The sequence below is a fragment of the Narcine bancroftii genome, chromosome 2 (assembly GCF_036971445.1).
Source record: "Narcine bancroftii isolate sNarBan1 chromosome 2, sNarBan1.hap1, whole genome shotgun sequence".
NCBI lineage: Eukaryota > Metazoa > Chordata > Chondrichthyes > Torpediniformes > Narcinidae > Narcine > Narcine bancroftii.
The window spans coordinates 181,634,080-181,644,829 of record NC_091470.1 but is presented as its reverse complement, the minus strand read 5'-3'; the positions used below and the strand labels follow the sequence as shown (position 1 = coordinate 181,644,829).

Sequence of the window (10,750 nt, the reverse complement as noted above, 5' to 3'; positions counted from 1 at the left end):
ACTTTTATTTCCCTTTATTTAACCCTGTAATCCTCAATTGGTAATCAAACAATTTAGATGTAATTAAAGTGCACGTTAAAATTAGATTCAAGGTAATTTGCATTACAAAAAGAATAAGATACCAAAAGATCCAGAAATCTTTCTGTCAAACAATATAAAAGACAAAGAATTTGGCTTAAAATTAGACAGAGCTCCCAAAAAAGATTTATGACAATTGCATTTGCAACAGCAAAAAAAGTGCATAAAAATAACGTTGAAAACAGAGGCAATCTGAAAAATGCAACAATGGCACATAGAAATGAACAAGTGTATTCCATTTGAAAAAATTACCTACAATCTAAAGACAGAATTATTTGAACAAATTTGGGAACCATACATGGAATATATTAGAACCCGCTGATTTCAGAGCTCCATCTCTTAAATTGATAAGATACAAGCACGACAATACTTAAATATGGAATTTTGGACGACATGATTTATTTTCTTTTGTGCTCTTTTTAATTTTTTTTTGTTTTTTTTCTTTTTTTTACTTTACATTATGGGGGTAGGGAGGAAAAAATGAAAATGTCACTGTATATTTTAATGATGTATATTTGATTATATTGTTATTGATGTTTATGGTGAAGTAATAAATAAAAAAAATTTAAAAAGGTTATTTGCAAACATTTTGATTTGACCATGTAGAAATTACAGCAATTTTTATACATAGTCCCCTCATTTCAGGGCACCCTAATGTTTGGAATATTTGGTTTCACAGGTGTTTGTGAGTACTCAAGTTTGTTTAATCGCTTCATTGGGTGCAGGTATAAGGGAGTTAGACTTGTTTCAAAGCTTTTGATCACCTTTGGTCTGTAGTTGCCATTTTTCAACACGAGGTCCAGAGTTGTGCCAATCAAAACTATTATGAGGCTGAAAAACAGGAATAAGACAGTGAGAGACGTCCCCTTTGCGATTACTGAGCTCACCAGTGCAGTCTTTCTTATTATTGATGTTCCAGATAATTGATTTTAATAATCCTAAGGTTTGGGCAATGTCTCAGAGTTTTATTCTTGTTTTTCAGCCTCATAACGGTTTCTTTGATGTTCACTGGCAAAACCCTGGTCCTCATGTTGAAAAATGACAGACACCAAAGGTGATCAAAAGCTGAGAAGCAAGACTAGATCTCTTACACCTTCACCAAAGAAGCGATTAAACATAACTGAGTACTCACAAGCACCTGTGAAGCCAAATGTCCCAAACACTAGAGTGCCCTGAAATGAGGGGACTATATATAAAAAGTGCTGTAATTTCTACATGGTCAAACCAAAAGGTACACACATAACCTTAAATAAATTCTGGAATGAGCACTTCAATTACATGCGAATTGTTTGATTATAAATTGAAAACTGAGGATCACAGGGGCAAATAAAGGAAATAATATCCCAAACATTACTGTATTTCTTTGCTGTACTGCAGCTCGAAACATACTGTGGGGGGGGGGGGGGGGTGTAGATTAATTGGGTGTAAATTGGTCTTGCAGGCTCTTGAGCCGAAATGCCCTGTTACGGGACTATAGGTCTACATTTAAAATTTAAATTTGTTTCTATTTCTCTCTTTTGTGCACACCTCTTTTTCCTGAGTACAGCTTACGGTTACCAATAGTAGAAATTCTGGGTGCACCCTGATGAGCTCTTAATGGAATAGACACAATTTTCTGAAATGCTGTGGACTTTATTTATAAAATATAATTCCAGGGCACTTTTGTTAACATTCTATTCATTTAGCGGATGATTGGCGACACATCGTAATTACACATTTTACATTAACAAGTTGAGAACCCCAGCAAGTTGGCAAAAGGTCGAGACACCACGCAGCTGCTCCATAGATGGAAGCCTCAATCTCAACTTATCCTGCCTCACAGGGGAGTTCATGGTCCAAGCAGGAAGAGGCTGTAATCTTACACCGAGGCGATAAAGCTACAAGAGTCAGCTTCACTTCACGAAGACATTCCAGAGATCTTTAAAACAAGAGTTACTGGCATGCCTTGGAGGGGATTAATCTGCCACCAAGTTGGAGCTACAGGCCGTAAAAACGCAACACGCAAACGATCAACCAATCATTGATAATGGATTGAGAGAAATTAATGGTACTGTAGGAAAGATAGAGTGCTCGCTGACTGTGTGTTCCGAAGATATCATTTAAATGCTGAAGTCATGAATGTGATGGGAGGTGAGGATCTGGATGTAATAGTTATCAGTAAAGTACTCAGAATATCAGGGTAATCAAAGTAGGACATACACATTAAAGAGTACAGTAGAAGAGAGGCATCTCGGATAATGGTACATAGTTCTCTGCAGGTGAAGTCACATGTGGATAGGACGGTGAAGAAAGCTTATGGTATGTTGGCCTTTATCAATCAGAGCATTGAGTATAGGAGCTGGCATGTTGTGTTAGAATTGGACAAGGTACTGATGAGGCCAAATTTGGAGATTTGTGTACAGTTATGGTCATCAAAGTATAGAAAAGTTATCAACGAATTGGAGAGAGAGCAGAGAAGATTTACTAGAATGTTTCAGGGGTTGCAGGGAAAGGTTAAATAAGTTGATATTAACATTTCAGAAGTCGGATGTGTACATGGATGGGAAAAGAATGGAAGGTTATGGTAGCTCAGTGGGGGAAGGTGGGAGAAAGTGTTAGGCATGGACTAAAGGGCCAAGATGGCCTGTTTCTATGCTGTAATTGTTATGCAGCTCTATAGTTATATAAAACCTGAAAGTATAAAGATAGATGGAGAGGAGTCATGTGATGGAGTTATGGCCGGTCGGGAAAACCAGCCCTCTCCAGGAAAATAGGAAAAAAAGTTAGGAAAAAGCAAAGCATGACAAAAATAGAGTACAAGAAATAGAAGATAAAGATACAGAGAAGAGAAAGAAGATGGCTTCCAAGAAGGAGAAAGTAAGAACAACTGGAAAAAAAGAAGTCGCTGGAGAAGAAAGAAGAAGGCCTTACCTGCAGGAAGGAACAGGATGCTGTGGTGACGAGGAGCACCCAATCCTCGAGGTCAGTAACTGCCCTACAGAGTTATGACCCACCAGCCAGTGCACTACAAAAATGGCTCTTGGAGCCAAACAAAAGTGCGCAATCAAAGGAGAAAGAGAACATCGGCAGGAGGGGGGCTCAGCAGAGGAGTGGGCTGTCACAGACCGAGCATCTGAGAGACACCTGACACCAGGGCTCTCAGCTAGAGGATAAAGAAGACAGCAGAAGAAGGAGGGATGAAACTGACATGGGAGTAGTCGGAGGGATGACCGACAAGAAGACCAACGTCAAGAAGCACAACAGACGAGCTGCCCAGGAGAGGAGGACCAGCAACAAGAGGCCCAGAAAGAAGAGGCCCGACAAAGAGATACAAGCAGCTCATCAGGAAAAACAGAAGAGACAGACACAAAGAAGTGAAGAAGAAGATACAAACACAGATACAGACACAGAAGAAGAGGAAGAAGAAGACCAAGATCTTCACAGAGAAATAGAAGGTAAAACTGATGGACAAAGAGAAAAAAAAGGTAAAACTGATGAACAGAATATAGATAAAGTCTTCTTTGAAGAACAAATGAGATCATTAAAAGAATGGTTGTCATTAGAGTTTAATGCAATTAAAAGGAAAATGAAAAGAGCAGAAGATAAAATGCAAAGGTTAGAACTGGTAATGACAGAAATAGGGAAGAGTAGAGAATGTGAAAGAGCAGGAAACGGCTGTAGAAATGGAAGCAAATGACTTAAGAGAAAAATTGGAAGAAAGTGACAAAAAAATTAAAGAGACACAAGAGTTTTTATCTCAGAAAATTGTTATGTTGGAAAATTATAGTAGGTAAAGCAACATAAAAATAGTGGGCCTGAAAGAGAATGAAGAAGGCACAGACATGAAGGAATTTATAAAAGGATGGATCCCGAAGGTCCTGGGAATGACAGAAATGTAAGAAGAAATGGAAATAGAAACAATAGTAGTCTCTTCCCTTTAATTTGGTTATGTATTCCATTAATGATTATAGTCATATAATTCAACATATACCTTGCATACATCTCTTTTCCACCTCTTTGCCACCTCCATCCCCCTTTTCCCCATTTTCTCTCTCTCTTCCCCCCCTTACTCCCTTCCTTCCCTTCTCTTTTCCCTTCTTTAGTTCTTTACAGACACATTGTTTTTACATCTTTATAGATACTTTATCGCTGTTCTTCATTCTTGTTACATCTCTTCATCTCTTCTCCTGTCCTGCAAATGTTCTGCAAATTCTTGCGTTCTCTCTGGATCCGAGAACAGTCTGGTTTGCTCTCCGGGTATAAATATTTTAAGCACGACTGGATGTCTTAATATGAATTTGTAACCTTTTTTCCATAAAGTTGATTTCGCTGTATTAAATTCCTTCCTCCTCTTTAAGAGTTCAAAACTTATGTCTGGGTAAAAAAATATTTTTTTTTCATTAGAAAGCAGATAATAAGTTATGTAACTAAGATGAAAAAGGATTACAATCGGGAAAGAGAGCAGTTGGAAAGGGAGATAGTAAGTACAGAAAAGGAATTAGTAAAAAGGGTTGATATAACGAAAAGGAGAGAATTTTATAAAACATTTAAAGAGTTATTAATTCCTCCTCTCCTGGAAGTAATGAACCAGGTAGAAAAAACACAAAACTTGCCAGACTCATGTAAGACAGCAATAATTACAGGAATACCAAAGACGGGGTAGGATCCATTAACACCAGCATCATATAGACCAAAATCTCTACTTAATTCAGACTATAAGATAATAGTGAAATTATTAGGAAACAGATTGGCCAATTGTGTACCTATAATAGTAAAACAAGATCAAACTGGATTTATTAAGAAAAGACGAACAGCTGACAATGTCTGCAAACTTATTCATTTAATCCATGCAGTTCAAGGAAATACGAAATCAACAGTGGCTGTTGGTTTAGATGCAGAAAAGCCTTTGACAGAGTAGAGTGGAATTACTTATTTAAAGTATTACATAAGTTCAATCTACCAGAAATATATATAAATTGGATTAAAGCATTGTATAATGGACCATTGGCGAAGGTAACAGTAAATGGATATGTATCAATTCACTTTAAATTAAGTAGGTCAACTAGAGAGGGATGTCCACTATCCCCCTCATTGTTCGCCTTAGCAATAGAACCTTTGGCAGAACTGATAAGAATAGAAAATAAAATAAAAGGGATAAAAATAAAGGAGGAGGAGTATAAAATCAGCTTATTTACAAATGACATTATAGTATACCTAACAGAACCAGAGGTATCAGTAAAAGAATTACATAAGAAATTGAAGGAATATGGAGAAATATCAGGGTACAAGATCAATGCAAATAAAAGTGAAGTGATGCCAATGAGTAATGCAGACTATACAGAATTTAAAAAAGAGTCACCATTTAAATGGCAAGCACAAGCAATCCGATACCGAGGGATCAGGTTAGATAATAACTTAAGCCACTGGTACTAAATTATCAGCCACTAATAAAGAAATTGCAGGAAGACTTAGAACATTGGAAAGAATTACTGCTAACGTTGATAGGGAGGGTAAACTGCATTAAAATGAACGTGTTCCCAGGGATACAATACTTATTTCAAACATTACCAATACCTTAACAGAAAAATTCTTTAAGCAACTAAAGAGAATAATAAGGAAATTCTTGTGGAAAGGGAGGAATCCAAGGGTAGCGTTAGATAAATTAGCAGAGAGGTATAATCAAGGTGGTTTCCAGTTACCAAATTTTAAAAATTATTATAGAGCCGCACAATTGAGGTATTTATCAGATTTTTACCAGATAAGGGAAAAACCAGACTAGACTAAGATAGAACTAGATAAAATAGGGGAAAAGGTACCAGAATATATACTTTATAAGTGGGATGAAAAGCTGGTGCGATATAAAAACTCACCAGTACTGCACATGGAAGAAGATCCACTTAGAAAGAAAAAAAAAACGAATGATCAAATACCAAAATTACTATTGACACAAAATCTGCTAATCCCTTTTACAATAGACAACCTTTCCTTCAGAGAATGGGAGAGAAAAGGAATTAAAAGAATAGAAAACTGTTTTTTGGGAAATAATTTATTAACATTTGAACAGATGAAGTTCAAATATAGAATAACTCATGGTACAAAGTTTGCATATCATCAACTGAAAGCTTATTTAAAGGATAAATTGGGAAACAGCTTGAGATTACCTGAAGGAAGCAGCTTTGAATACGTGATTACAGACACAATGATAATTAAAAGATTTATAACCAACATGTACATTAAGCTGCAAGATAAGGAAAATGAAATAAACTATAAACCTAAGCAGAAGTGGAAAAAGGATTTAAACATAAAGATAAAAAATGAAGTATGGGAAAAGTTATGTTCTGGAACTATGAAGAATATAATAAACACAAGGTTACGCATGATACAGTATAATTGGTTACACAGGGTATATAATACTCCTCAAAAATTAAATAAATGGGATTCAACATTATCGGATAGATGTTTTCGCTGTAAGAAGGAAATGGGAACAACATTACATACAACTTGGGCATGGACAAAAGTAAATACATTTTGGGAAGAATTAAATCAGATACTAAATAAAATTACAAAAAATAAGGTACCAAAAAAACCAGAGATACTTCTTTTAAGTAACATAAGAAGTAGAGAATTAGGCCTCAAATTGGTTAAAGTGCAAAAAAAATTCATTATGATTGCCTTAGCTGTAGCAAAAAAATGTATAATGTCAACTTGGAAAATGGAAGAGAGCATGAATACACAGCAATGATACATGGAAATGAATAAATGTATTCCAATGGAAAAAAATAGCATATAATTTAAAAAATAAAGTCACAATGTTTGAACAAACTTGGGAACCATACATGGAACATAACAGAGAGGGCTTGCCTACGACCTCCATCCCCTAGAATGAGAATGAAAATGATGAGAAGAAAAACGACTAGATTTAGTATGTAATAAATAGATGACACATTTTTCTTGTTTATTTTCCTTTGTGTGAAAATACTGTTTTATGGTTTTATTGTACTGTATATGTTGAATATTTATGGGTTTTGGAAAGGGGAGGGAGGGAAAGGGGGGGGGCGGGGGAAAGGGGAGAAAAGACCACTGTGTAAATTTAATGAGATACGTTTGTACATATTTTGGTTGATATGGTTTACAGTGTGAAAAATAAAAAAATATTTAAAAAAAGGAATAAAGATAGATAAATCCCTTGGTCCTGATGGAATGAATCCCGGGGCACTGAAAAAAAGTAGCAGAAGTTTTTGTCGAGGCTTTGGTGAGAATTTAACAAAATTCTCTGGACTCTGGGCAGGCCCCGGTGGATTGGAAGACAGTGAAAGTCACATCATCATTCGAAAAAGGATGCAGGCAAAATACAGGGAAACTATAGGCTAGTTAGTTTCATTAAAGAAGAAATAGCAAGGCATCTTGAGCAAAATGGATCCATCAGGCAGACGCAGCTGTGGATTCAGCAAAGGTAGGACTTGTTTGACAAATTTATTGGAGTTCTTGGAGAATATAACGAGCACGTTAGACCAGGTGGGCATAGTTTACCTGGATTTCCAGGTATTTGATAAGATGTCTTGTACAGAAGATAAGGAGTTGGGGATGATGCATTAGCATGGATAGAAAGCAAAGAAAGCAAAGAGTTCGGAGACAGGGGTGTTTTATGGTTTGGCAATCAGTGGCGAGCAGCGTGCCACAGGGATCGGTGCTGAGCCCGCAACTGTTCACAATGGATACACTAATGATCTGGAAGAGGGGATAGAGTGTAGTGTATTGAATTTGCTGATGACACCAGATCAAGTGGAAAAGCAAATTGTGCAGAGGATACGGAGAGTCTGAGCGGAGATATAGATAGGTTAAGTGAGTGGGCAAGTGTCTGGCCGATGGACTACAATGTTGGTAAATGTGAGGTTATCCACTTTGGAAGGAAAAAAATAGATCAGAATGTTATTTAGATGGAAAGCGATTGCAGCCCGCTGCTGCGCAGGACTTGGGAGTTCTTGTAAAAGAATCACAAAAGGTGGGTTTGCAGTGCAGCGGGCTATCAAGAAGGCTAATGGAACGTTGGCTCTTGTTGCCGGAGGGATGGAATTTAGGAGCAAAGAAGTTCTGCTGCATCTGTACAAATTAATAGTTCTAGTCTCCATACATGAAGAATGATGTATGGGCTTTGGAAATGGTGCAGAAGTGGTTCACCAGGTTGATTCCAGGGATGAAGGGGTTAAACTATAATGAAAGATTGAGTCGTCTAGGACTGTACTCACTGGAATTACGAATGAGAGAGGATTTTATAGAAACATAAAATTATGAAAGGCATAGATAAGAGTAGGGGTCTCCAAGGAGGTCAATATCAACACCCAGGGGTTGATAAATGCCAAGGGGTCGAAAGGTGGTTGATAACACCGGGAGTCGATTTAAAATTACACCTCCACACCACCCCCCACCCAGCCGGATAATTCCGCCATGCCCGCAGGAAAAAGAATCCAAAGGTTGTATGTGATGTCATGTATGTACTCTGACAATATCTGAACTTCCCCTGGGGGAAGGTATTAGAGTGGATTAACAAAAACATGAAGGGTTCATGCTTACATATCATTGCGACATAAAGAACGCTGTAGGACCTGCTGAGGTTCTCCAGCACTTTTGTGGGTTTAACTAGGAAGGATGCTGTGTTTGCTGGATGGCCCATTACAAACCACCCACACTATGAAGATGCAGACCTGGGGGAAAGAACAGAATGGGTAACCGTGATGTATAGTCAGAAGTCAGCAGAGGAAGTGAAGCGTTGGCTCCTCGGACTGGGAGCAGAGCATTTTATTTCTGAAGACTCCTGGCGCTTGAGATTTTTTTTTTTAAACGAGACAGGGCCGCAGCGCATCAGAAATTTGGGATTGTGGAGGATGTGGAAAAATGCAGAGGGCTCGCGTGTGCCCAGTGGTTTCTGGGAATCGCAGGCCCCACGCTACAGAATGATATTAACAAGAGTCTCAGCTAGATGCAAAGACGGACTGATGTGTTTGAACATTTCCGCTGTCATATAAATTTCTTCTGCATGGTTTCATGTTTTGTCCCCACATTTCCGAATGATGTTAACAAAGTCTTGAAGACGAAGTAAAAACACAAAATGCTGGAGAAGCTCTCAGCAGGTCAAATAGGGTCCTTTACGTAGCAAAGGCAAAGAGACATCACTGAGGTTTCAGGCTCGAGCCCTTCATCAAGGTGTGATTCTCTCAAATCCTTCCCAAAGGTCCCATCTCCATCTTATTTATCAACCACCCACACTTAATTCAATTGATAATCCCTTGGAGACAAGAACTAGAGGACAGGGGTCAAGGGTGAAAGGTGAGATGTTTCAGAGGAACATCAGGGGAACTTCTTTAATGCAGAGTGGGTGAGGCCATTGGACAAGCTAAATTCAGGCTCATTTTGATATTTTAAGATGGAAGGGGTATGCAAGATTTGAGATTTCTTTATTGTCATGTAATTATTTTTAAAACCAAAAATATACTTTATTCACAATAAATTACTTACAAAAATGAAAATATTTCAAAGTCTTTTTACATCCATAATATTAATCTCTACATTCTCATCAATGTACATTATTACATTTGCTCTCTCAATGCCCCGTAACCACCCTTGTGGCATCTTGTCGTTTCTGTTGTTTGAGGGACCCCCTCAGTCTCAGCCCCTCAGGGCCCAACAATGGGAGGACTCTAGACCGTGGTCCTTCCCCACAGCACCCGTGTATTGGCTGCGCCAAGCCCCAGTGTGTCTCTCAGCACATACTCCTGAGGCCTGGAATGTGCCAATTGGTATTGTCATGTAATTGCACCAAACATTACACAAAATTGGCTTCTGCAAGAGTCAAAGAGTCACAATTAGTGTTGCCCAGACCCCCTCACAGTAATAGAGGGCTGTGGTTGAAAGTACAGTTCAATGGTACTAGGCAGAACAATCATAACTGGATGGGCCTGTTTCTCTGCTGTGACATTCCCTGGTTCTTGTCTGCCATACAATTGCAAGGTTGTAGTTGGACCATGGAGACATTACCTGATGAGTAATGATAGTGAAGGAAGCTTGTGCTCACCATGGAGGTAGGGGACACTAGCGGACACCTTCTGACAGCTTGTTCAAAGCCTGAGAGAGGGCAATGACGGTGTTGAGGATCCTCTGGCGCTCTGCCTCCAGCAGCCGCTCGCCACAGCGCTGCGCAAAGCGGTCGGGGTGCCACATGGCCTGCTGCTGTCTTAGGTAGCGTCGGTAGGTCTGCCGCTGGCTCCTGTCCACCCCATGGAGGATCACTGCCACCATGTCATCCACTGTGCCCCGGGGGTCTGGCCAGGGGATGTCGCCATAGGCCAGGCGGCCCTCGGCCCGGCCCGCCGCCTCCTGCCTGAAAACCTCGGCACAGCCCTGCTCGTAGCGCCGCTTGCGGCTGCCCGCCAGCTCCTCTGCTTTCCGCCCAGCGCTCTCCAGGTAGCGTCGGTGCTCTGCCTCCAGACGCTGCAGGATCTCTCGCTGCTCCTCTGCCTCCCTCTCCCGGTGTGGTGGCAGCCTCCGCCGATGGCTGCCCCCTGCCTGGGCCCGCTTCGCCGCGTACTCCTTTGCCACCCGATCAGCCCAGTCATCGTATGTTTGCGGCTCAGGCTCGGGCAGCAGGAAGTCCTCTTCGGGGACATGAGAGAGACAGTGAGGATGGGGAATCCCAAGT

The 10,750-nt window shown here is 39.7% G+C and overlaps 1 protein-coding gene across 6 annotated transcripts in view; it reads right to left on the bottom strand.

Annotated features, from left to right (window-relative positions):
- Positions 1-6,842: 6,842 nt before the first annotated feature.
- Positions 6,843-10,750, bottom strand: part of nfkbil1 (nuclear factor of kappa light polypeptide gene enhancer in B-cells inhibitor-like 1) — a 32,416-nt gene continuing 28,508 nt past the window's right edge. For all 6 annotated transcript variants that reach the window (XM_069919483.1, XM_069919485.1, XM_069919482.1 and 3 more), the window contains one exon: positions 6,843-10,706. In XM_069919483.1, the coding sequence (XP_069775584.1) occupies positions 10,144-10,706 (563 nt within the window). In that variant the 3' untranslated portion in view covers positions 6,843-10,143. The remainder of the gene's footprint in view (positions 10,707-10,750) is intronic.